Source organism: Salmo salar, chromosome 12 (genome assembly GCF_965601325.2).
Source record: "Salmo salar chromosome 12, fSalSal1, whole genome shotgun sequence".
NCBI classification, from domain to species: domain Eukaryota; kingdom Metazoa; phylum Chordata; class Actinopteri; order Salmoniformes; family Salmonidae; genus Salmo; species Salmo salar.
The window spans coordinates 63,105,738-63,133,394 of NC_138302.1; the positions used below are offsets into that span (position 1 = coordinate 63,105,738).

Here is a 27,657-nt window from a genome sequence, read left to right on the forward strand (position 1 = left end):
GTGTAAGTGGGCAATTACTTTTTCACACAGGGGAATTGGGTGTTGCATAACTTTGTTAATGAAATAAATAAAAAAAACAATTTATTTTTGTTATATTTATTTGTGTTATTTGTAAACTAAGGTTCCCTTTAACTACTACTAGGTTTTGGTTGAAGATATGATAACATGCAGTATCAAAATATGCAAAAATAGAGAAAATCAGAAAGGAGGCAATACTTTTCACGGCACTGTATAAAGGTTTATTCAATGCAATTCATGCAACTGTTGCACTTTTGTTGCACTATATTCGGGGCGTGTCTATCTAGCTCCTACGATGTCACGCCATACCCTATAACTTTCATACGTACGCTTTGAAACAACGACAGCATCAAAAGGCTGAAGTGTGGAAAGAAATAGCTTGCAAATTAAACTGTTGCTGACCGTTGTGGAAATATTGACATCAGGTATGTTAATTAAAGTATATTTAATGCAGCCAACCAGTAAATTGTAAACGATACCTGAGGTTATTGTCGTTTTGACGTGATACTGAAGAGCCAGGAAAGACCGAGAAGTAAAACGTCGTTAGCCAGCAATGTCAATGGCAGCTACTGGTAACGTAGTTAGCTAGCTAAATGGCTGACATTCGACTCACATTTTGTTGTCGATGAATATAAACAAACTGTCCTGATACAATGTTTTATTTGTAGACTTGTGCTTATATTATTGTTGGCAATTGGAATTTAGCGAGTGAACGTTAGCTAACTCGCTCACTGTTTCGTATAATCACCATTTGCTTGATTGGGGGAGGGGGCCTTCGTTAGCCAAATTGGCTGCCTAGCTAGGATAGTTTGACGTCAAGTTACGTTAGATGTCTGGCTTTCATGCCAACGCCCCCTTCAGCTAGCCGAATCATGGTTTGGGAGCATTATGTTACACTACCCAAATATCTAGCTAGGTAGAATTGACTAACTCAAATTGCCAATGACATATAGGTTGTAGCCTGAAATTAGCTACCTACTGTAGCTTCCTAGTTACACTTTGTCCTCTCACAGCTAAGTAGCTAACGTACCTGTCATGTTGAATCCATTGAGTATGTGGCCTGATGTAACTGGGCAATTGTTAACTCGTGTGCGATTACGATAATGTTTCATCACGTTAGACAGAACTGTTAAATATTTTTCGGTAGTTAGCCGTAATAGTTTCTAGTTACTGGGGGTGGGGTGTTTTAGGCCTAGATCGATTTACATTAGTTGTGTGTTGGGTTAAGCAACTGTCGCTAGCTAGCTAAGTAAATCTGAACATTTGAGACTCAGAATTGAGGTTTGAACTCAGGAAGGCCATAACTGAGCTGCACTTGGTCAAAACACGATTACGGTTAGGGACAGATCGACATTTACTGTGGGGGACGGTTGTCAAGTTATTTTTTTCCCTTTGGGGTGGGTTGTGTATTTAATTTTTTGGGGCCACAGGGTAGGGTATTGAGTTTTTTTCCCTCCTGGTTTACATTCGCTCCTCTGCTCATTTTCCCTATAAACAATGTCTCAACTTTTTGATATTACCCTAATAAAGTTTAGAAACGTTTGGTATGGCGTGGCTATTAGTATGTTTTAGTTAATGAAGGCCTATGATATGAAGGCAGTGTGCCCCGGTGCTCCAACTGACTCCACTAGAGGTGAGGAAGACTGTTTCTGGCCTACCAGAGTTAATGCTATAATCTAACACGGAACCCAAACCGGGTGCGCGCGTGCACTGTCGTGCATAAATGTGTTTTATCCCCCTACACCAAACCGACCACGACACGCAGGTTAAAATATCAAAACAAACTCTGAACCAATGACATTAATTTGGGGACAGGTCAAAAAGCATTAAACATGTATGGAAATGTATCTAGTTAGCTTCCACTTGCTAGCTAATTTGTCCTATTTAGCTAGCTTGCTGTTGCTAGCTGATTTGTCCTGGGATATAAACATTGAGTTATTTTACCTGAAATGCACAAGGTCCTCTACTCAGACAATTAATCCACACACAAAACGGCCAACCGAATCGTTTCTAGTTATCTCTCCTACTTCCAAGCTTTTTCATCTTTGAACTTGTATGGTGATTGGCATCTACACTTTCATAGTATTACCACGACAACCGGCAAAACATTTCGTCTTTCAATTACCCACATGGGTATAACCAATGAGGAGATGGCACGTGGGTACCTGCTTATTTAAACCAATGAGGAGATGGGAGAGGCAGGACTTGCAGCGTGATCTGCGTCAGAAATAGGAGTGACTTCTATTTTAGCCCTTGGCAACGCAGATGCTCGTTGGCGCGCGCAATAATTGAATAACATGGATTTCTAAATTTATTTTGCGACAAACGCGGCGTGTCCGGTCTGGTTAGCATATAACAATATGTTTATCTTTCTAGAAAATATTATGTTTCAAAATTAACCTCTCTGGGCTAGGCGGGACGAAATCGTCCCACCTACGCAACAGCCAGTGTAATCCCGTGGCGCGATTTTCAAATACCTTAGAAATGCTATTACTTCAATTTCTCAAACATATGACTATTTTACACCATTTTAAAGACAAGAATCTCGTTAATCTAACCACACTGTCCGATTTCAAAAAGGCTTTACAACGAAAGCAAAACATTAGATTATGTCAGCAGAGTACCCAGCCAGAAATAATCATACACCCATTTTTCAAGCTAGCATATAATGTCACAAAAACCCAGAAGACAGCTAAATGCAGCACTAACCTTTGATCTTCATCAGATGGCACAGCTAGGACATTATGTTATACAATACATGCATGTTTTGTTCAATCAAGTTCATATTTATATCAAAAACCAGCTTTTTACATTAGCATGTGACGTTCAGAACTAGCATACCCCGCAAACCTCCGGTGAATTTACTAAATTACTCACGATAAACGTTCACAAAAAACATAATTATTTTAAGAATTATAGATACAGAACTCCTTTGTGCAATCGAGGTGTCCGATTTTAAAATGGCTTTTCGGTGAAAGCACATTTTGCAATATTCTGAGTACATAGCCCAGCCATCACGGCTAGCTATTTAGACACCCACCAAGTTTAGCCCTGACCAAACTCCGATTTACTATTACAAAAGTTTGATTACCTTTGATGTTCTTCGTCAGAATGCACTCCCAGGACTGCTACTTCAATAACAAATGTTGGTTTGGTCCAAAATAATCCATCGTTATATCCAAATAGCGGCGTTTTGTTCGTGCGTTCAAGACACGATCCGAAGTGTAAATAAGGGTCACGAGCATGGCGCAATTCGTGACAAAAAAATTCGAAATATTCCATTACCGTACTTCGAAGCATGTCAACCGCTGTTTAAAATCCATTTTATGCCATTTTTCTCGTAAAAAAGCGATAATATTCCGACCGGGAATCTGCGTTTAGGTAAACAGAGGAAAGAAAACAAAGCATTCGGTCGACGCGGGCACACGCCTGAGTCTCACAGTACTGTAACCAGCCACTACCCAAACGCGCTACTTTTTTTCAGCCAGAGCCTGCAAAGCCACGATTCAGCTTTTTGCCGCCTTCTGAGAGCCTATGGGAGCCGTAGGAAGTGTCACGTTATAGCAGAGATCCTCAGTCTTCAATAAACAGAGGCAAGAAGAACGACACCTTGTCAGACAGGCCACTTCCTGCATGAAATCTTCTCAGGTTTTGGCCTGCCATATGAGTTCAGTTATACTCAGACACCATTCAAACAGTTTTAGAAACTTTAGGGTGTTTTCTGGGTTCGAGCCCAGGCTCTGTTGCAGGCTCTGTTGCAACCGGCTTGCGACCGGGAGGCCCATGGGGCGGTGCACAATTGGCCCAGCGTCGTCCGGGTTAGGGAGGGTTTGGCCGGCAGGGATATCCTTGTCTCGTCGCGCACTAGCGACTCCTGTGTCGGGCCGGGCGCAGTGCACGCTGACCAGGTCGCCAGGTGTACGGTGTTTCCTCCGACACATTGGTGCGGCTGGCTTCCGGGTTGGATGTTCATTGTGTCAAGAAGCAGTGTGGCTTGGTTGAGTTGTGTTTCGGAGGACGCATGGCTCTCGACCTTCGCCTCTCCCGATTCCGTACGGGAGTTGCAGCGATGAGACAAGACTGTAACTACTACCAATTGGATACCACGAAATTGGGGAGAAAAAGGGTGTAAAAAAAGGCTGTATTTATTCCATGCCATTACTGTACTAATCAACAGCAATGTCTAATGTCTATCTCATATCTGTTTTGTTTCAGGAAATTTTACTCCTGTGACAGGGTCCAACCAAATCCAGACAAGATGAACGTGTTCGATCGAAGTATAAATTTTGATTCCCTTTTTAAATTTTCCCAAATGTAAGTATCTTGGTTTACTGTTTCCACACAATATCTGATAACCGTAAGGAGACTCACTGTCACCATGACTGTGTCATCATCATGAGTCATTCATTGAACAGAAGCAGTCTGTACTGGTCACAAACTGGTTTTGCTACAGACAGTGATGTGTTACTAAATTAGAATATGACTAGATAGGCCTAACTGATAAGGAGGCGGACATTTTTTGTTAGTGTATTTTCTGTAGCGCTAAACCTGTTCCTCGTACAATTAAAAACTCTCCCCTCTATCTTAGCTCCCGCTCCACTCAGGCTACAAACCTAGATAATGTTGGGTAGGGTAGTGATACATCAATTAATCTGTGGATGTTAGGCTTTGTGGGTGTTGTATGTGGAAGAGTGTGTCAATATAGTTTTCTCTTGTCTTGCAACTTAATGAAGAAAAGTCAAATCTATCCATCTATTCCTTATACAATACAGCTCCCACTCCACTCAGCTGCACCTGAAGAATGTCTACTCCAGCCTGGCCCTGTGCATGTTTGTGGCTGCAGCAGGAGCCTACGTCCATGTCATCACCAGGTTCTTCCAGGTAAGCAGAGGCAGTGGGAACAAGTACATCCAAACTGAAGCACTTTTATTAGTGTGCTGTGATATTTAAGGGCCAATGCAGCGTTTTTATTTTATTTATCTCAATATCAGATAATTCCTGGGTAACAGTTAAGTACCTTACTGGGATTGTTTTCAATTAAAATGGCTCAAATCACAAATGGCTCAAATTTGATTGTCACATGCTTCATAAATAAAAGGTGTAGACTGTGAAATGCTTACTTACTGGTCCCTTTTCAACAATGTAGATCATTTTTTGGTGAAAAAGTGACGCATGGCTATATACAGGGAGTACCAGTACTGAGTCGATGTGCAGAGGTATGAGGTTGTTGAGGTAGCTATCAAGTTTTATTGGTCACATGCAGATGTTATTGCGAGTTTAGCTAAATGCTCGTAAGGACTAGAAGTGAGGCAGCCCTCTATCGGTGCCATCGTTTTCTATGTTAGCTATGTGCATATAGGTAGGGTTAAAGTAACTAGGCAACAAGATAGATCATAGACAGTAGCAGCAGTGGGTAACCATTTAATTAGCTGTTTAGCAGTCTATTGGCTTGGGGGTAGAAGCTATCGAAAGAGAACCAAAGCACACTTCATTAAATGAATTAAAATGCCTTTATTTGTATGGCATGTTTTAATGGAACAAAGATTGAAATACTCTGACGCGTTTCGGCTGCATGGCCTTCATCGGGGGAGTACAAATATAGGATGATACAATGTCGTCTTTTGAACAAACCATTTTCCAATCAACCCTAATTGAAGAGGGAGTGGTCACAGAACAGCTTATAGTCAAAATTAATTGAACACCTAGTAAACAACACTATACATTCATCTTTGAAATAGATATGCTATCAAAATGCACATCAAGGTCAGAAGTATTAGAACCACTAGAAAACAAAGTAATTCTAGCCTTGAATAGGAGTGGGAAAAACTGAGAATAGGAGAGTCATACATTTATAGTACACTAGATGATGGCTAACATGGACCAACACAGTCCAAACATAGCATAGGGCATTATGTCCACTAGATGACAGCGAAGGGACCACTAAGACCCTACAGGAATTATGAAAAATCCATGTCTTCCTTTTAAACCAGGGTACTTAGTGGGCTGTTGTTTGTAAATCCCCAAACTTTCCCTTTGGGTTAGCAGTCCCCCTTTCTTCTAACTTAGGCCTGAACATGATCAATACCCATAGCTTGTAGGGAGGCAGGGTTGCCATGGTGTAAGTACTTGTAGTCCCTTGCCACGGTGTCTTTTTATTTTATTATAAAAATGAGGGGGTAGATTGGAAATGATGCAGGCAATTACATTGATGGAAGTTACAATCTATGGGGTAGTCTTTGTTGCCTACCTGTGTGGCGTACGTGTGTCCCGTTAAGCCAAGGTGGGGCGAAGTACGGGCCGTATCCCGCCCGCCGGGCACTTCAATCCAACCTACTAGACATTATTATAATTACATTTTCTTTACCCCTTTTTCTCCCCAATTTTGTTGTATGTAATTGGCAGTTAGTCTTGTCCCTTCGCTGTTACTCCCGTACGGACTCAGGAGAGGCGAAGGTCGAGAACCGCGTGTCGTCCGAAACACGACCCAGCCAAGCAGCACTGCTTCTTGACACAATGCCCTCTGAACCCGGAAGCCAGCCGCACCAATGTGTTGGAGGGGACACCGCACACCTGGCGACCGTGTCAGCGTGCATGCAGTATCCAGTATCTCTAGAGGCGTAGCTAGCACTGATGCAGTGCCTTAGACCACTGCGCCACTCAGGAGGCCCCGCGAGACATTTAAAAAAAATTACTCATTCCATGATATACAAACAACCTCCAATAGATGGCGCTGTAGCCTGGCAGGGTGCTCTGTATTTAGGCCTACAGTCAGAATTCAGAATGAGCTCAATCATCATAGCCACTTCATTGCTTGATGACTTTTGATGTGAAAAATGAGAAGTGGACTCTGAATGTCGTGTGTTTTTAAAGAAGAATGGACAGCAAAATACCTTTTTACTAATATTGGACATAAGGCGGTATGTCTGATATGCCAAGTTGGTGTTGCTGTTTTTAAGGAATATAATCTCAATTGTATTTTTCAAGCAAGCATGCTAACTACGCTAGACATCTGTCCTCTCAGGAAAAGGCAAGGAAGGCCTCAACTTGCCACAAACTTAAAAGCCCAACAAAATACGTTTACTAAACGGTGCTCTACTTAAGACTCTTTAACTAAGGCAAGCTACATAGTGTCACGTAAAATCGCAAAGCATAGCAAGCCTTTTGCTGAAGGGGAGTTTGTGAAATACTGCATGGTGGAGACTGCTGGTGTACTTTGTCCTGAGAGTAAAAGCCAATTCGAGACAATCTCCAGGCGCATGGAAGTGATAGGTGATGGGCTAATCTCCGAGTTGAAGAAAAAGCAGATGGCTTTGATCTTTTTTGTTTGTTTCTATAGCACTGGATGATAGTACTGACATCAGAGACGCTGCTCAACTTGACATTTTTGTCAGAGGAATAAATGAGAACTTCTTGCGTTGGACTCAATGATGGGAACAACCAGGGGCTCTGACTTGTATGACAGGGTGTCTGCCCGCTTGGGCTGTGGTGATTGGATAACTGTAAATATGGCTTGCAATTGAGATGAGAATTGTTCCTTAATCTGCTTTCAAAAACAAACCATTCCAAATGAAACCGATGCTCTTACCATATGTTTCACTCAAATTTGAGAATAGTTTTTTTTTATACACCTACTGTTACATTTTGCATGTCTCCAGTCGTTTATAATATCTATTTTTAAGTTTGCATATTGTGACTAAGTTTGTACTTTACAAAGGTAGAGATGCAGGATCTGTGCGTGTTTTGACTCTGTGATGTTATAAATTATATCAATATTGTGAAATTTGTTCATAAAACAAGGGTAGAGATGGTACAAGGGTAGACTTGTTCTGCAAGCATATGTACACCTACAGTACACTAGTAGTTGCATGTCGATGTGGAAATGAATAAAGGCTTCACATGTTTTGTCACGCATATAGTAAGTGGCCCTTCACTTGGTTTCAAAAACTCAATGTGGCCCTTGAGCCAGAAGGTTTGCCCACCCCTGCACTAAGCGGTCTTGAAGGCGTCTCTTTGTCTGTCCAATGTAGAATACCTTGCACTGTGGACATTCCAATCGGTAGATGACATGAGTGGTTTTACAGTTAATGAAAGGCTTGACTTGATACTGCGTGCTAGTTGCATTCAAAAGAGCCCCTGGGTTTGTGTTCTAGCCTAATCTTTTGAGTTGCAATTTTACAATTGTAATTTAGCAGGCGCCCTTATCCAGAGCAACGTACAGGAGCAATTAGGGTTAAGTGCCTTGCTCAAGGGCACGTCGGCTCCGGATTCGAACCAGCAACCTTTTGGTTACTGGCCCAACACTCTTAACCGCTTGGCTACCTGCTGCGAAGGTAGTTGTGGACTCATTTGTTATTCAGGGTAAGACCTCTCTTAAAGCTTATGTCTGGTGGCTCTGGGAAGACTTTTTGGAGTAGCGTATCACTTTCATGATTCCCCAATTATTTTTAATGATTCTTTTAATGTTCTCTGCTTCAGTGCTACATTTTAGACCAAAGTACACTCTCTGGTGCATCACGAGGAGCTCCCCTCTACAAAAAGTCCTCTCTGTCAAGACGTCCAGTCCTTGTCCCTGCTTCTTTCAGAACCTGACTGCTGTAACCCTGGCTCAAGAAGTGAGACTCCCAATTCAGCAGATTTGACACTAGTCTGTTTACTGATTCCAAACAGTCTGCAGAATTTGCAAATCTCCATAAGCAATGTTCTCTCTTAGCCTTTTGGGGTGTAAACTGTCTGTTCAGGGTCCTGTTGGTTCCAGACTTGGTGCAAGGGTACCGCTTGCCTTGTGGTAGCATAGAAGTCTATTGCTTTGGTGGCTGGAGTTTTTGACAATTTTTAGGGGCCTTTCTCCAACACTGCCTGGTATAGAGGTCCTGGGTGGTGGGGAGCAAGGCCCCAGTGGTGTACTGGGCTGTACTCACTGTTAGAGGTCTTCACAAGTCCCAAAAAACTTTTGCCACACGGAGTAGGCTCTGACTGTAGCCTATTGCTGCTTTGATGACTTATGACTGGCCAATAGCAAGCTACATGTGCAACGCTCTACTCGTGAAAAGGAAGAGCAGCAGCATAAATGATAAAATGTTTCCCCACAGCAGCAGTCATGTTCAGATCTGTACCAGTCCTTCCAGCCAAGTCAGTTAAAATTGCACATGCTCAAGACCGTAACAATCAGATCTGACTCAGACCCGTGAAATTATTTAGAATTCTGGATCTGGACCCGTTTGGGTCCTGGATCGGGTCACGGGTATTCGGGTACATGCGGATCTGAAAGCCCATGCCAAATCTTTTCAGCCCGCTGTGGGGGAAGAGGCACTATTATGCCCTCTAAACAACTATGTGGGTGTTTTTGGACTGTTAATTCCTTAGGGATGTGGACACAGAGGAACACAAAGCTCTTGATCCGCTCCACTACGGCCCCATCGATGTAGATGGGGGGGGGGGGGGGGGCCGGGTGAAGTTGAGGGAGAGTTTGTTGTCCTGGCACCACACTGCCAGGTCTCCGTTCTCCCTATAGGCAGCGTCGTCGGTGATCAGTCCTACCATCATGTCGTCAGCAAACTTAATGATGGTGTTGGAGTCATGCACAGCCATGCCCTCATCGTTGAACAGGAAGTACAGGAGGGGACAAATGCCACGTTCAGAACAACTGGGAACAAACAGGTTTCTGTACCAAATATTAAGTTCTGCTTTTCTGATGTATCAAATACTTATGTCATGCAATAAAATGCAAATTAATTACTTAAAATCATACAATGTGATTTTTCTGGATTTTTGTTTTAGATTCCGTCTCTCACAGTTGAAGTGTACCTATGATAAAAATTACAGACCTCTACATGCTTTGTAAGTAGGAAACACTGCCGATTTTGCAGGTTATCAAATACTTGTTCTCCCCACTGTATGCTCGCAGGCCAGGTAGTCTAGGCCTAGTTCTTTCTATGTGTAATCGGGTGCGCGTCTTTACTCAACATAGACAGGAACGCTCCCAAAAAAACTTGGAAATGGAATAAAATAACTAAAACTTGTTCCTCACAAGTGTAGCATAGGTTGTGAGCTCTTCAAACATCTTGTGTACTCTGACAATGAGAACAGGAAACAACTAGTAATAACCTATTGAATGCATTAACAGATTACCGTCACCAAACAAACATTGGAGATTAGAAATGAAGGTTAAATGTACTACTGGTTATGTATGAAATGGTGAATTGATGGACACTAACAATCAGAGGCAAACAATTCACACAATGAAGCGATAAAATAAATGCGAATGAATTGGGGGGGACTCTAAGCCACACTCCCCTTGACACATTTAAAATGTTTACCGAAGACACATTATTTCACACATACTGTAGGCCTAAGGAATTCTCTCACAAATGGTGTCCGGTCCAAAGCAGTAGCCATTGTATGGGGAACCAATGCAATTTCACTTATTTGATCACTTAAATTGATTGGCGCGCTGAGGAAAATACCCTTGTGGCACAGGTGCCTTACAATGCCAATGCATGTCTTAGAGTGATGACTGTGCCATCCCGCTGCCTCCGCAATGGATTAGTCTGAGACCGGCGCCAACAGACCAGTGTCTCGTGTGCCATGAAATAAGTCATTTGCAACTTCTCAATTCAAAAGTCTCAGTTGACTAACTGCCTATCGACCAGTTGAATTAATGGGTTCAGCCCTAATTCAGTCCCAGGTTCCTGAGCTTGGAGAGGGCTACGGTGTTGAATACTGAACTGTAGTCAATGAACAGCATTCTTAGAGGTATTCCTTTTGGTCAGATGGGTGAGGGCAGTGAGGAGTGAAATAGAGATTTCATCATCTGTTGGGCCGGTATGCAAATTGGAATAGGTCCAGGGTGTCTGGGATGATGGTGTTGATGTGAGCTGTGATCAGCCTCAAAGCATTTCATGGCTATAGACATGAGTGCTACGGGGTGACAGTCATTTAACCTTGGCGTTCTTGGGGACGGGGACTATACGCGTCCTGGTGTTCCGTCTGGCCCCGCGGCCTTGCAAAAGTTTACTTGTTTAAAGATCTTATTCACATTGGCTAGGGAGAACGAGATCACCATCTGGAACACATGGTGCTCTCATGGCTCGTGTTGCCTGCTTAGAAGCGAGCATGGAAGGCATTTAGTTCGTCAGTTAGGCTTGTGTCACTGGGCAATTTCCCTTTGTAATCAGTGCAAGCCCTGCCACGTCTGTTGAGAGTCATAGCTGGCGTAGTGGGATTCGATCTTAGTCCTGTATTGATGCTTTGCCTGCTTGATGGCTTGTCGCAGGTCATATCGGGATTTCTTATAAGTGTCCGGATTAGTGTCCTGCTCCTTGAAAGCGGCAGCTTTAGCTTAGTGTGGATGTTGCCTGTACTCAATGGTTTCTGGTTGGGATATGGTCACTGTGGGGACGATGTCGTCGTTGCACTTATTAATGTAAATATTGATGACAACTCTCTTGGTAAATAGTATGGTCTGCAGCTTATCATTAGGTATTCTAACTCAGGTGAGCAAAAACTTGAGACTTCCTTATCATTAGAGATTGCGCCACCAGCTGTTAAGACACACCCAATCTCTCATCGTCTTACCCGAATCTGCCATCCAGTCTTGACGATGCATAAAAAAACTGTGAGATGTACAGTACCAGTCAAAAGTTTGGACACCTACTCATTCAAGGGTTTTTCTTTATTTTGACTATTTTCTACATTGTAGAATAATAAGTGAAGACATCAACTATGAAATAACACACATGGAATCCTCTGACCACTGCCTGGCATAGAGGTCCTGGATGGCAGGAAGCTTGGCCCCATTGATGTACTGGGCTGTACGCACTACCCTTTGTAATGCCTTGCAGTCAGATGCCGAGCAGTTGCCATACCAAGCGGTGATGCAACCAGTCAGGATGCTGTCGATGGTGCAGCTGTAGAACGTTTTGATGACCCATGCCAAATCTTTCTATTCTCCTGAGGGGGAATAGGCATTGTCGTGCCCTCTTCATGACTGTCTTGGTGTGTTTGGATCATGGTAGTTAGTGATGTGAACACCAAGGAACTTGAAGTTCTCGACCTGCTCCAGTACAGTCACATCGATGTGGGCGTGCTTGGCCCTCCTTTTCCTGTAAGCTGAGTAAGCAGAAAATCCAGAGCTGCCGACTTGTTGAAATATACATTTTTGGCCAAATTGAGGTTAGTGATCGCAGTTCTAATATCCAGATGCTGTTCTCAGTCATAGGAAATTATGGCGGAGACATTATGTACAAGAAAATCTAAGATCAGCGTCACAAAATAGCAGAATTGGTCAGGAGCCTGTAAGACTGCTGCTATCCACTGCAGTGCCATCTTCACAGAGCAATTTCTAAAGCAGGAATTTCACTAGGACTGTCGGAGTGGTCTGAGTGGGGAGGGGGAAAACTAGCTGTTATTGTAGGATGGTTGGAACTCTTTTGGACCAGGCAACATTTTTTTTCTATTCCTCAATTGTCCAGTGGTGATCGTGTGCCCACTGAAGCCACTTCTTGTTTTTAGCTGATAAGAGTGGAACTCTGGGTGGTTGTCTGCTGCAATAACTCATCTTAGACAAGGATCGATGACTTGTGATTTCCGAGATGTCGTTCTTCACGCCACTGTTCTACTTCGCCGGTATTTATCTGTTTTGTGGCCTGCCTGCTAGCTTGCACTATTCTTGCCATTTTTCTTATGCCCCCCCCCCCCCTCCAACGAGCTGTTTTCGCCCACAGGATTGCCGCTGACTGAATAATATTATTTTTTTGTCGCACCATTCTCTGTAAACCCTAGACACTGTCGTGTGTGAAAATCCCAGGAGGGACGAGGTTTTTGAGATACTGGCTCCAGCGTGCCTGACACTGCTTTATATAGCAAGCCATGGCCACGTAACTCACTGTTTGTAGGAGCGATACGTTTTCATGAACGGGTGGTGTACCTAAAACTTCAGTGTGTCTGTGTGGGGGGGTAGATTTCACAAAAGATGGCCATATAACATATGATTGGTAATGCTTTGAAGGTTTTTCATTTAACTGGTGAATGACAATCACCATTGATGTTATTACATTATAATAACTGTTGCTGTGTGTTTTGTGTCCATTAGGGTGGGATGTTGACCATGCTGGGCTCCCTGGCCATGATGGCTTGGCTGGCTATGACTCCCCACAGCCCTCTGACTGAGAAGAAGAGACTGGCCATCCTCTCTGGTTTTGCCTTCTTCACAGGTAACCTCATCTGCCCCATAGCTCTGTCAGAAAAGAGCCTACACAGTGTGTGCACTCATTCAATCACCCTCATGCATTTAAAAGCAGTGGATTGGTGCAAACATGGCTGGAGGGAGTTTTCACCGTAGAGATCCTATTAAATTACGAAAGAGACTATTTCATAAACCCTGAGTTCCAGAATGGGGTGAAATTGGCAGCCATAGATGCGGTAAAGAGGTCAATCGAACTTGACCACAACAATGGAATTGCCATGGAAGCTCTTGGTGGAAAGGTCCTGAGTCGCCTCATTGCCCCCTAGCAAAATGAGATTACATTTTAGGCTATTGTTTAAATGTGTATTAAAAATCGAAGTATAATGCTTGTATGAACGGGAGTTATCATTTAGCAGTCACTTCTTATAAACCCGAAAAGGGACAAGTTCTACATGTTTTACAGCAAAACCAGCCAAATGTATCGAAATTGTACTTTAGCAACCACATTGTGGGCCTGTTACAATACATACAACTTGACGGATGACAAAAATCCCTTTTGTTAGATCAGATTTGTTGAATGTGGGCCAATCTGGTGACTCTTACCGCGTCTGTATTGGTTATGGAGAAATCCAAACCAGTCTTATTGGAATGAATGGCAGTCGAGGCGTAATCATTTTATTTATTTTTAAAGGAACACAGACAATAACAAAAAGCAGCAGGAATGGTCATGCAGTAGGTAAATACAATTAGAATAGACCACATAGCCTATACATCCATACACTGAGTGTAGAAAAAGTTAAGGACGCCTTCCCAATATTGAGTTGCACCCCGCCTTTGCCTTCAGAACAGCCTCAATTCGCCGGGTCATGGGCGCTACAAGGTGTCAAAAGCGTTTCACAGGGATGCTGGCTGGCCCATGTTGATGCCAATGCTTCCCACAGTTGTCAAGTTGGCTGAATGTCCTTTGGGTGGTGGACCATTCTTGATACACACAGGGAACTGTTGTGTGAAACACAGCAGCGTTGCAGTTCGTGACACAAACCGTTGCTCCTGGCACCTACTGCCATAATCCGCTCAAAAGCACTTAAATATTTTGTCTTTCCCATTCACCCTCTTAATGGCACACATACACACTCCATGTCTCAATTGTTTCAAGGCTTCAAAATCTTAATTTAATGAACCTGTCTCTTCCCCTTCAAGTTACATCAATAAGGGATCAGAGCTTTTACCTGGTCAGTTGGTCATGTTTTGTACACTCAATGTATATTGCCCACCTGTGCTGCATCAACCTACCCTCCTGGTGACCACCCCAACTCACCCAACCTGATCTCATGACATTAAATACAAAATCAAGCAATTGTGATAAAATCAGCAGGGTACACTTTTGCACATGAGTAACAAGTAAAGAAAATGATAATGAACAGAATCTTTTGGGAAATAAAGTCACTACAGTAGTTCTTCAATAACCAGCTGTCAATTGTTTTTGTCAAACCTGACAACGTTCTACAGTCTTTACTGTAATGACATAAGTGGTGAATTATCAATATCCTCTACGGGATCGGTTGCCCTAAACCGGGACGGTTGTTGCTAACGTGCACTAATGTGACATAGACATGTCTTATATGGGCAGAAAGCTTAAATTCTTGTTAATCTAACTGCAGTGTCCAATTTACAGTAGCTATTACGGAAAAAAATACCATGCTTTTGTTTGAGTAGAGTGCACAACAACACTTCATGGCAACTGGTTTGATACATTCACCTCTGAAGCTAAGTAATGTACTTACATTCAGTAATCTTGCTCTGATTTGTCATCCTGAGGGTCCCAGAGATAAATATCTAGCATAGTTTGATAAAATTAATTTTTATATTCAAATGTAGGAACTGGGGTCTACAGTTTGACCCCACTGCTGTATCTTGCTCCACACCCACCCTACCTGGCCATCTAGATGTATATAAGTTAATGATCCATCATGTATGATATTCCTGGGAGTGTGTAAATGTATTTTTTTGTTATTACCATAGAACATACAAAAATGCTATCAAGTTATGTACTTGAAAATGTATCAATTGACTAATTTGGCACATTTGGGCAAACTCCAGGCAGACTTGATACAAAATATTGTGCAGTAATGTAATTCTTCAGTGGATCAGTATGAAATGTTGCACACTGCTGCCATCTGGTGGCCAAAATCTGAATTACATGCCGACTCCTGTCTGAAAGTATGGCCTTTCGTATTTCAAAGATGATGAAATAAAAATAATAGGGAAAATGCATGTTTTTTTTGTTTGGGTGAAAGATAGGGTTTACAGTTGTGTGCGTACTTTCACTACAAAGTGTGTATCTAACACTGGGAAAGCTGGCTGCGCAAAATCCCACCATCTCATCCCAACTGTATCCATATTAGGTTACCTGTCTTGAGTTAACCTCTCTAGGGGGTGTGGGACGCTACCATCCCACCTGGCCAACATACAGTGAAATTGCAGAGCGCCAAATTCAAAAACAGAAATACTCATAAAAATTCATAAAACATACAGGTGTTATACATCGGTTTAAAGATTAACTTCTTGTTAATCTAACCACGGTGTCAGATTTCAAAAATACTTTACGCCGAAAGCAAACCATGCGATTATCTGAGAACAGCGCCCAGCAGACAAATCATTACAAACCGTAACCAATGTATCACTTACCTTTGATCTTCATATGGTTGCACTCCCAAGACTCCATGTTACACAACAAATGTTTGTTTTGTTCGATAAAGTTCCTCTTTATATTCAAAAACCTCCGTTTTGTTCCGTAATCCATTTGAACAAAGCGCGGTCACAACAGACAGACGAAAAATCAAAGTACCATAAAAGTTTGTAGAAACATGTCAAACGATGTTTATAATCAATCCTCAGGTTGTCTTTGTCATAAATAATCGATCATATTTCAAGCGGACAGTAGCTTTGTCAATAGAAAAGGAAAAACAAGAAAGGCACGCTCCCGGTCACGCGCAGGACTCATGTCTGGAAATTTCCACTGTCCTCTCATTGAAAGTGTTCTTTCTCCCTCATTTTTCAGAGTAAAAGCCTGAAACAATGCCTAAAGACTGGCCACATGTAGTGGAAGCCATAGGGATCGTGAACTGCGTCATAAGTCTTTGTATGGTGGATAGGCTTTCAATGGAAAAACAGCCATTTCAAAATAATAGCACTTCCTGGATGGATTTTCCTCAGGTTTTCGCCTGCCATATCAGTTCTGTTATACTCAGACATTATTTTAACAGTTTTGGAAGTTTTAGAGTTTTCTATCCAAATCTACCAATTATATTCATATCCTAGCTTCTGGGCCTGAGTAGCAGGCAGTTTACTTTGGGCATGCTTTTCATCCAAAATTCCGAATGCTGCCCCCCTACCCTAGTGAGGTTAACCTGAACAACTTTAACCTGTTAACTTTCAAGGATTTGGATAGAACATACCGTGTCAGTTGTGGTCACAATAAAATCCACTGACAGTCGAGGAATAGCTAATCAGCATGTACATTATCCGCCTTTAACAATAGTCCAGACCGACTCGTGTCCATCTTCCTGTACTAGCCAGCTCTCGTCGTTGCTGTTTTCAACTCACTCCAGGCTAGTATTGATGTAGTATGTCTTTCTGAACTGTCATACTAGTCAGTTAGTAATCCCGCCAGAGAAGCGTCCTTTTATCCATGCCGAACTTGGTGCAAAACCACACCAAAGAAAACCTAGCAACATTAAAAGCTGTGCTGATTGGTCAGTTCGGTTGTTCCCTGTAACGAAGTAAAGGTTTGTGATAAAAGGAAGAACGCTAGAGTGAATCCCCAAGAAACAATGCGATCCCTACCTTGCATTTTCCCTAATTTTGATATTTTATTTTATTTGAGTGATTGCAGCCAGACCAGAGAGCCTCGACATCATGGATAGTTGCATTGTTTTTAGAGGTAGGTAAGCTGTGAATTATCACTAGCTTACAACGCCGATTTTTGCCTAAGCTGCCTAGTTGTGTGCACCGTCTAGTGATAGCTTAGTGTGTTTACGAAATAACTATTGAGATACTTAGCAACATGACATTTGTGCTCGTTTACAACTAAAAGAGATGCTGCATAGCTAGCTCTAGCTGAATGGGCAAAGCAAGCGCCCTTGATTCACTATTACTGACAATCATTTTAGCCATCTACAGTTGCTTGCCTTTCGTTTAGCTAATTTCAGATGAGGCCGTGAAACTGCGAGTCTCCCATGGTTCGTGGCATGGCAGGCATGGGCATACTCAAAACTCCCTGTTCGTGGGGATTCCCTCTAGCGTTCTTCCTCTCTCACGCGCATTTACTTTGTCAAATTGAGTTTCCAAACTCTGACTGATCAGTGTGGCTTTGAATGTTGCTAGGTTACCCGTGGGCGTGGTTTTGCACCAAGTTTGGAGTGGATAAAAAGGACGCGCCAGAGAACAAGTCTGAATGCTGGCCATCATGTAAACTATGCAGCGGCACAGCAATACCCACTGTTGGATTCTGGGTGAAACTTTGAACATTGTTATACTCCGAAGTATAGGAACATTAGTTACAGAAGAGACATGCGGGGTGCCATAATGAAGCTTGGTAGGGGCTGAGTGCAGGGAACACGATTGCATGTTCTCCCCTTATCAGTGGAAGTACTGATAAGGGGAGAAAACGTTGAAGGCTCATATAACTTAGCTCCCTACTTAGCAATAATGATGCAATGTTTAGCGATTAGGAGACTCCCACCCAAAGTGGGGTATGAATACTACCACGGGGGAAGCCATGTCCGAATTACAGCTGTATCGACCCTTTAGAGAAGCTTAACCAAGTTGAATTCTTCCTGGGCTCCGTGAGTTATTTACTCTGAAAATTAGAACCTAACATCGCTAATCCTCGTCAACCGCTCCCCGCAAATTGAGAAAATCCTCCTCCTTTGGACTGGAAAGTTAACATTTCTGTGCCACGTTTGAGTGTGACAGCAGAAATGCTTGGAATCTGCTTTTCTGAGACCAGTCCCTTGCCTGTGAAAAGGCCAGATGCTTTGCATTGGTGTAGTTGCTGTAGTCTGCCATGACTTGGATCTCCTGCCCGGCCAGAGTGGGAACGTCCTTCCTAGCCGCCTTCAGAATGCAGTGTCGGTCAGTGAATCTGCGCACCTGGAAAATCAAGGTTCGGGATCCGGCTGAGTTGCCAATGTGCCGGCCTATGCAAAGAGCTCTCATAACTTCCAGTTCGGTACCAGCCAGCTCTGGAAGTTCTCTTGATGAAAGAGTGCGTTCTGGCCCTATTCTCACACTTTTCTGTTGCATACCCTCGTGGCGAGCCATTTTTCTCCTCCATCGTCCAATTCTGGTTTGGCCCTGAGTCGACTTCTTACATTTGTCAAGTCTATTGTCCAGCTTTGCACTCAGCTCAAAGTTTTTTTTTAAATGTATTTTTAACATCAGTAATGCACTTGGAAACGTAATCCTGAATAAAATCCAACTTTGTTTGTACTCCACTAAACTCTGAGGCGATGAACTCTTGTTGGTTTACAATAGCTTCATTTAACATGGTAGCTAGCGCTTTGTTGTCAGGAGATTTCTTTGATTTAGCTTGTAAAGCGTGGCGTGTTATCGTAAGTTAATAAATACTGTTACAGGTTAGCTGTGTTAAATCAACTGAAATGCTTCCGAAAAAGCAGCCATATTTCTGCAGGTCACGTGACTCCCATCAGTTGGAGGCATAATCCTGATTAGACTTGAGCAGGAAAATTTAAGTGAGGCATGTGATATCAGAAAATGTATAATAGAATTGTCAACCTAAAAATATTGTCATAATTATAAATACATTTTATTCAGGTTTTAGAAATTCGGAATAAATATCCTCTAAAATATGTAAACAGACAAATGTCTCCCTTTTTTTGTTTTCTTGGAAAGCTGTGAGTGCTATTATGATACAATATCCATGATTTCAGCCAGTGTGTGGCTGTAGATTGACTCCATTGTTTGAATGGAATGTTTGCATATTGGCAGTTAATTTCATAAATTATTTTCTAATTATTTCTTTACGTGGATGGCTAGCTAGTGAACAAACATTAAAATGCAAATTCATTCTTCAAACTCATTGTGTAAAATAATCTGATCACAATGGCTGACCTTTATCCCATCATAAGAAGGTTCATGTCCATTCCTAATTCTATGGTTTCTCCCATGTACCCTCCCCTCATGGGAATGAGTACACACTTCCAAAGAAAGGTAGAGAATCGGAATGCAGCCTATGTATTTTTAGCTATTGAAGTAGTCATGAGCTGATGTTTTCTTCTTCATTTCAGGTGTTGGTTTGGGCCCAACCATGGATTATGTCATCTCTATTAACCCAAGGTAAGATGACAGTAATAATGTGTATAGTAGCTAGTTCCTTTCAATGTTTCTTTCTCCTGAGGTGACTGAATGAGCCTCACATCTCTCTGCTTCTCCAACCAGCATCATTGTGACAGCCTTCCTGGGGACATCCATCATCTTTTTGTGCTTCACGCTGAGTGCCCTCTACGCCCAGCGCAGGAGCTACCTCTTCCTTGGAGGTAAAGTGCTGAACTTTCTTATTCATGCATAACGGACCAAATAATGAAAGACGAGCACTGTAGTTTTGAGTTCCACGAAGTGGGTTTTGAAGCGGTGACTTATTTTTTTGCTATCTATAAATAAGGATAAACCACCTGGTACTGACAACCTGTATGGTAAATTGCTGAGGTTGGTGGCGGAATGCATTGTGACTCCTGTTTGTCACATCTTAAATGTAAGCCTAGAAGAGTGTGTGTGTGTGTGTGTGTGTGTGTGTGTGTGTGTGTGCCCTCAGACATGGAGGCAAAGGTCTTTCCGCTACCGAAGAATAGCAGTGCTTAGCAAACTTTTTGGGGAAAAAAGTTTTTTTCAAATGTAGTTATTTTACAGAAAACAAATTAACAACCGACTTCAGCATGCTTATAGGGAAGGGCGCTCCACATGCTCGGCACTGACACAAATGACAGATGATTGGCTGAAAGAAATTGATAGTAAGAAGATTGTGGGAGCTGTTCTGTTAGACTTCACTGCAGCTTTTGATGTCATCGATCATAACCTATTGCTGAAAAAATGTAGGTGTTATGGATTTGCATCCTCTGCCTTATTATGGCTTGAGAGTTACCTATCTAATAGAACAGAGGGTTTTTGTTAATGGAAGCCGCATGCAATTTCAGCTGTGTGCATACCGCAGGGCAGCTGGCTAGGGCCATTGTTTTCTGTTTTTACTAATGACCTTCCACTGACCTTGAATAAAGCCAGTGTGTCTATGCACGCTGACGACTCAACAGTATACACATCGGCTGCCACAGTAAAATAATTAACACCCTTAACAAAATCAAATTTATTTGTCACATGTGCCGAATAAAACAGGTGTAGACCTTACACTGAAATGCTTACTTACAAGCCCTTAACCAACAATGCTTTAAGAAGTTTTAAGAAAAAAGCATTAAGTAAAACATTTAAATAAAAGTAACAATTAAACAGCAGCAGTAAAATAACAATAGCGAGGCTATATACAGGGGGTACCGATTAGTCGAAGTAATATGTACCTGTAGGTAGAGGTAAGGTGACAATGCATAGATAATAAACAGAGTAGCAGCAGTGTAAAATAGCGGTCTGGGTAGCCCGTTGATTAGCTGTTCAGGAGTCTTATGGCTTGGGGGATAGAAGCTGTTAAGAAGCCTTTTGGACCTCGACTTGGCGCTCCGGTACCGCTTGACGTGCAGTAGCAGAGAGAACAGTCCATGACTAAGGTGGCAGGAGTCTTTGACAATTTTTAGGGCCTTCTTCTGACACCGCCTGGTATAGAGGTCCTGGAAGGTAGGAAGCTTGGCCCCGTTGATGTACTGGGCTGTACGCACTACCCTCTGTAGTGCCTTGAGGTCAGAGGCCGAGCAGTTGCCATACAAGGCAGTGACGCAACCAGTCAGGATGCGTAGAGCTCCAGTCAGTTTTCGAATGGGTAACTAGCAATAGGCTGGTTCTAAATATCTAAAACTAAAAGCATAATTGTTTTGGGACAAATCACTCGCTCAACGCTAAACCTCATTTAGATATTATTGAATAATGTGATTGAGCAAGTTCAGGAGACTAAACTGTTGGGTGTAACTCTAGATAGCAAGCTGTCATGGTCCAAACCTATAGACTCAATGGTTTCTAAAATGAGAAGAGGTCTGTCTGTCCATTATAGGGCGACGCTCTGATTTCAGTTGACCAGAGAGGTCCCCCTAGTTTTGTCACACCTGGACTACTGCCCATCTGTGTGGTTCTGTGCGGTAAAGAGGGACATCGGTAAATTGCACTTAGTCCAGAACAAAGCAGCACGTATCGCACTTAGGTGTACAGAGGGCAAGTGTCAGTAACATGCATGTCAATCTCCCAAAGTTGAGGAGAGACTGACTGTATCACTATTGGTCTTTGTGCGAGGTATTGATGTGTAGAAGGTACCGAACTGTCTGTTCCAGCAGTTGGCACAAAGTTCAGACACTCATTGGTACAACCAGAACCAGGTCCAGAACAGAGGCTTGGAAACACACCGTATTAAATAGAACCTTAACTACATGGAACTCTGCCGCACCAGGTATTTAAAAAAATATATATATAAACTTTATTTAACTAGGTAAGTCAGTTAAGAACAAATTCTTACTTGCTATGACTACCTACCCCGGCCAAACCCGGATGACGCTGGGCCAATGGAGCGCCATCCTATGGGACTCCCGATCACGGCCGGTTGTGATACAGCCTGGATTCGAAACAGGGTGTCTCTAATGACTCCTCTAGCACTGAGACGCAGTGCCTTAGAACGCTGCGCCACTCGGGAGCCCAAGCTAGCAATAAGAACATATTTAAAAAACAGATTACTGCGCAAAGGGGACTGTAAAGAGACAGTCATTTTATATGTCTTGTTTTGTCATTTGCACTTATGTATTAGACCTAGATTGTGTGTGTGTGTACTGATATGTAGGCTGTGTGACGTTTTTTTATGTATGTATTGCGGTCCTTGACAAATAATGTTCTGTATTATGTCATGTTTCATGTGGACCCCAGGCAGAGTGAAGGGGATCCTAATGAATATCAAAGTGTTCTGTGCTGCTAACCAGATATTGTGTCATGTAAAGGAACTGAAACTATAGAAAGTAAACTCGCACACCTTGAAGTGCTACTAGGTGCGTAGAGGAAAACGTGTACTCATATGGTGAACCAAGAAGCCTTGCGTTGTGTCTTAGGTTGATTGATACGTTTTTTCCATGGTTACACTTAGTGCCTAAATTTAAGTAAGCCCATTTTCTGAACCCTTTTTTTTCACAGTGTGCTGGAGTTTTCCTTTTTATTAAGGAACTGAAACTTACCACTCTGGATTTAGTGAGACTGTGCTCACTAAATAACTGTTACCAAATGCACATACCCCAAGTCCTTAATAAAGAAGTTTCCAACATTCTATTCTGTTCATTTATTAATCGCAAAAATATTTCTGTCTTTCAGGTACTCTGATGTCTGGACTGTCCATCCTGCTCGTGGTCTCTTTCCTCAACATGTTCCTGGGGTCTGTCATGTTGTTTACGGTAAAGAGGAAAACAACCCAATATTGTCATGTTTGCCGTGTTTTGATCCATTATTATTGCTACACAGTGATGTCCAATGCTTCTCTTCATGGACTTAGCTATTAGTTACAGTATGACTTAGTGCGCTGATCATTTTCACCAAGCATTTCTCGCTCTCTCGCTCTCTCTCTCTCTCCGTGTGTGTGTAGGCTCACATGTACCTTGGCCTGGTCATCATGTGTGGATTTGTGCTGTTTGACACTCAACTCATCATTGAGAAGGCTGAGATGGGAGACAAAGACTACATCTGGTAAGGGACACACTCTCTGGGTCTGGTGATGAGGGTGAGTGGTTAGATGTTGAAACACGTTTTTTTTCCCATTGTCATCTGGAATTTAGTCTGTCAGCCCGTGACTGTAAATTTAAAATGTTTAATTGGTACCGCTCCTAAAGTTAGGAGCACAACATAACATTTGGGGGCACCAGAAAAAAGGATAAACTTTTTTTTTTTTCAGAAACTTATATTGGGCATATATGATTTTGACTTGAAGCACATGTTGTGCCATAGAAACTAATAGGTAACCCTGTAAATAGATTTGTTAATTTATAAAAAGCTAAAATGTTGATCTAAATACCCGTCACTGAAAATGAGTTATTTCTGGAATATTAGATTTCTACATAGTTATGGCCCTATAAAATGTAGCTTTATTTTTGTTAACATAACTTCCTGTTTTTGTTTTGCCCAAATTCCGTTTAGTTTTTTCAGGTTTTCACTTTTTTTAAATAGAACATCCAGTTTTGTTTTTCTAAGTCCACAACAATACTTAAACCACATCAGGAGACTGCTTTTCTAAGACATTTACATTTTGTTGTGTAGTTACCCTTTAATTCAAGTGCACACCATGCAGCTATAGCAATATACTGTTGTTTGGTTAAAAGTGTTTCTATAGCGTGTGTGTGCGCAGAGTTTGCAAAACAAATGCCCAATGGATTGATGCAAAGAAGCATTATATCTTTCTGCCAGGTAGGCATAGGCTACTTTGTACTTAACATTTTAATTGAGAAGGTTTTTGAGAAAGCCTTTCCATCTACCAGAAGGCAGTTGCCGTTAGCGATGCTAATGATTACACAAAGTGGTAGACATACGCACGAACGGCACCACGCGCACACACAGATGGGACATTCCTGTGCTTTGCATATTCAGAAAGTTGCAGGAAATACGAATCCCTGATCCATTCTGTTCATGTCTCATGATATACTTGGGCAAATTGAATGAATCTTTAAAAATGTTTGGGCTAGAAACAATCCGTTTTGATGTAGCCTAGTATTGGTGCAACCATATTCGCTAACGAATCTGTTGGCTTTTCTCTAAGGCACTCAGAAACAACAGTACAGTGAAACGTAATCATTACAACAATTATTATCTGGTTGCTTTTTTTCTAGGCGCACTGGTGCTCCCAAAGAGAAATTCCAGGTCGCACAAGAAAATATTAAGGAGCGTATTATGGTTGCACTTTAGATTGAGAAGAAAAGATTGCACACACAAAAAAATACAGTAGGGTATACAATACAATTGGTATGCACTTGGTAATTGGGGCTCTTTTACAATGAGCTTATCAAGTGTTTTGTAAGATATGTGATAACACTTCTCTTTTCACCCTGTTGAAGGCACTCTGTGGATCTCTTCTTAGACTTTGTGACCATCTTCAGGAAGCTCATGGTTATTCTGGCCATGCATGAGAAGGTACAATATTGACAGTGTATTGCTTTTTATATAGTATACCGACTATAATACACTTCCACTATCTCTCATACACATTGCTATGTTTTGAACCATAGAAAAACATGAACTTAGGACCAGAAAGCATTCTAAATACAATATGTACGATAAACCAGCATATTGTACATTGTAGTAATGTTGCACTTTGCACTGCTAGGCTAATAATGGTTTAATGTCAGTTAGGTGAAGTGTTCTCTTTATTTAGCAGGACAACAAGAAGAAGGAGAAGAAGTAAATGTGGAGGAATGCAAGCAAATAAAAGATCTGTGACTTGGAATTGTATCAGGAGTGCTTCTGGTGCATTCACATTAACTACTTAATTATTCTAATTATTTAGACCATTTTTGATTTTGTACTTTGATATAGTGTCTTAATTGTTAGGAATCGATTGGTTGGATTTGGAATTTGGCTTTGGCGTAAGGTTTGACGTATTTAAAAGTTGATGTTAAGGTTTTAGACGTCCCTGTGTTTTTTAGTTTTTTTTAACTCCCGTTTTGAAGGGATGGTGTAGTTAACTAACATACTTATTTCGATTAGTTATTTTTTCATTGTCAAGTAACAATTTGAGACAATTTGTTCTTTGCTCTTCCATCTGATTAAGTAGGAAATCAATGCCTCAAATCATTTTAAAAAGACCACTTTTTATATACCAACTGATTAAAAGTACAGTATCAGTTTGGAGTTGTGCGAGGTTGTTAATTCTGTGAAAATTATCTGTCCATTTGGGAATTCTGCCACTTAAATAATCCACACACTATATTAGTCTCAATTATGACATCACAGGCTTTTTGTTGCGATGAGTAATGAAGAACATGATGCGTTTGTAAGGTGGTCATTTACATGGGGTATCATTTATTAACAAATTACAAATATTACTACTGCTATTACAGTACAATCCCTTTTTACTGAAGTCATGCATTTGTAACATTTCCCCATGAATGATCAGAGTAATTTACTGGTTTAATTTAAGGCATTGATTCTCTCTGTGAGGCTGCTCTAACCAGTCTTTTTGTTGTAGTTTGTGCCAATAGGGGATCTTGTCAGTTTCTTTTAATAAGATGCAAATGATAGAGCAGACAGCTTTGCATCTTAGATGTTAAATATCCAGACCTTGCACGGACTCATCTATTGAAACATAAATGACTGCTATAGCAGTTGTATGATATTTTTCATTGTAATTGCTGGTGGTGTCGTCTGCTATGGTGTCAAGAAAGTGATGTTTTATGGATCGACTTGTATTGAGAAGTGTAATATATTTTCCTGATAATTACTTTGTCAAGCTTGTTCTCTTTCCACTACTAACAAAGACTCATTCAGTGCTTGAAATGGAGGTGATCAGTAGAGAACCTGTGTTTCATGTAATTAGGTGACATGAAAGAAATCCCACTAATCTTCATGTTATTCCCTATGTGCAGGGGTAACAACATTTATTTTCAAGGTGCACTTACAGTTTTATTGAGAAGTAATCTCTTGTGACAGGGGTTACGGGATTAATTGAGAAGGTATGGCAGTACTGCCAAATTCAAACTATTCTAGTCAATTAACTCACTGAATCACATGGCATAGCATCCAGTTACCAGTCAGAACGCGTCCTCATCTACCCAGTAATACCTTGGCTAAAGGATTAGCCATTACAAATGTTTCAACCTCTCGCTTGATGTTGGTAATCAAGATGAAGTGAAATTTACTTTTTCTGATATGGGGCGTAGTCCTTAATTTTTTTACCTTTTTAATTGAATGACATTGAACAGATAATCTGGCAGTCAAACATCCTCTGCTATGCAGCTCAAGGCTTTATTTTCTTAGAAGTGCCAATAACAATACAAGTTTACCAAACTAATTACCTGTTGCTTTTCAACTGAGGATTTTACTGTTTCAAAAATGAAATAACTGCATATCTTATACTGTGAAATTTGTTTTGCTTTTACGGGAATTACTGTTGTAATTCTGCTACATTTAATGTAATTTAAATTTGTTAAAATAAAGTTTGATTAAGTCAATGACACTTATGCTCATGTTTTAATAATGGTTGCAAAGTAGCACACATCCATCCCTATGGGGATTTTTAACAGGGCTAAGTCACTTCTATCCGACAATGTACAAAACATTAGGAACAACTGCTCTTTCCATGATACTGACCAGGTGAAGGCTATGAACCCTTGCTGATGTCATCTGTTAAATCCACTTCAATCAGTGTAGATGAAGGGGAGGAGACATTAAGCTTTGAGACATGGATTGTGTGTGTGCCATTCAGAGGGTGAACAGGCAAGACAAAAGTGCCTTTGAACGAGGTATGGTAGGTGCCAGGCACACCGGTTTCTGCCAAGACCTGCAATGCTGCTGGGTTTTTCACGCTCAACTGTATTCTGTGTGTATCAAAAATGGTAACTTGACACAACTGTGGGAAGCATTGGCATCAACATGGGCCAGCATCCCTGTGGAATGCTTTCGACACCTTGTAGAGTCCATGCCCTGATGAACTGAGGCTGTTCTGAGGGCAAAAGTGGGTGTAACTTAATATTAGAAAGTGTTCCTAATTTTTTTTTTGTACACCAAGGTGTGTGTGTGTGTGTGTGTGTGTGTGTGTGTGTGTGTGTGTGTGTGTGTGTGTCCTAACCGTAAACATTGTGTGTAGTACTGAATGTACTCTGGCATATAAACACTAGTTATTTGATTCGGTGCGGTCTGCAATAATGATTAAAATTTAATCTTCCTATGTGAAAATGTTTAATTTACTATGGATGCAACATATTTTTATAAACTTTTGGGTCAGATTTCATTTACTGCCTAAATTTCTCATGTTTTTCTCACTCCCGTCAACAGACCAGTATGTGTCGGTCAGCTCTGTTGCCTTGATTGCAGAATCTCTGTCCACCGTCATCTCTCAGGACAGTGTTCGCTCCAACACCAGGCACCTCCACACCTGAGAACATTCAGTCCAATCTAGCCAATACCAGTGTCCATATCAGGGCAGTGTTGCCATGGAAACAGTGACGATGAGGAGGAGCCCAGTGGGGCTGGTAGGAGGATGGCTGGGGGCCAGGGAGATCCTGGGGGGGCGGGGTCCGTTGCACAGGGGGGTGTTACAGCAGCTA

The 27,657-nt window shown here is 41.7% G+C and overlaps 1 protein-coding gene across 2 annotated transcripts; it reads left to right on the forward strand.

Annotated features, from left to right (window-relative positions):
• Positions 1–288: 288 nt before the first annotated feature.
• LOC100196653 (testis enhanced gene transcript (BAX inhibitor 1)) lies at positions 289–25,829 on the forward strand. 2 transcript variants are annotated; one of them, XM_014132289.3, is made up of 10 exons: positions 289–443; positions 4,234–4,332; positions 4,791–4,899; positions 13,109–13,229; positions 19,513–19,561; positions 19,664–19,761; positions 22,724–22,803; positions 22,992–23,092; positions 24,451–24,526; positions 24,768–25,243. In XM_014132289.3, the coding sequence occupies exons 2-10, from the start codon at positions 4,277–4,279 to the stop codon at positions 24,795–24,797; spliced, it is 720 nt and encodes a 239-aa protein (XP_013987764.1). In that variant the 5' UTR covers positions 289–443; positions 4,234–4,276; the 3' UTR covers positions 24,798–25,243.
• The last annotated feature ends 1,828 nt before the right edge of the window (positions 25,830–27,657 follow it).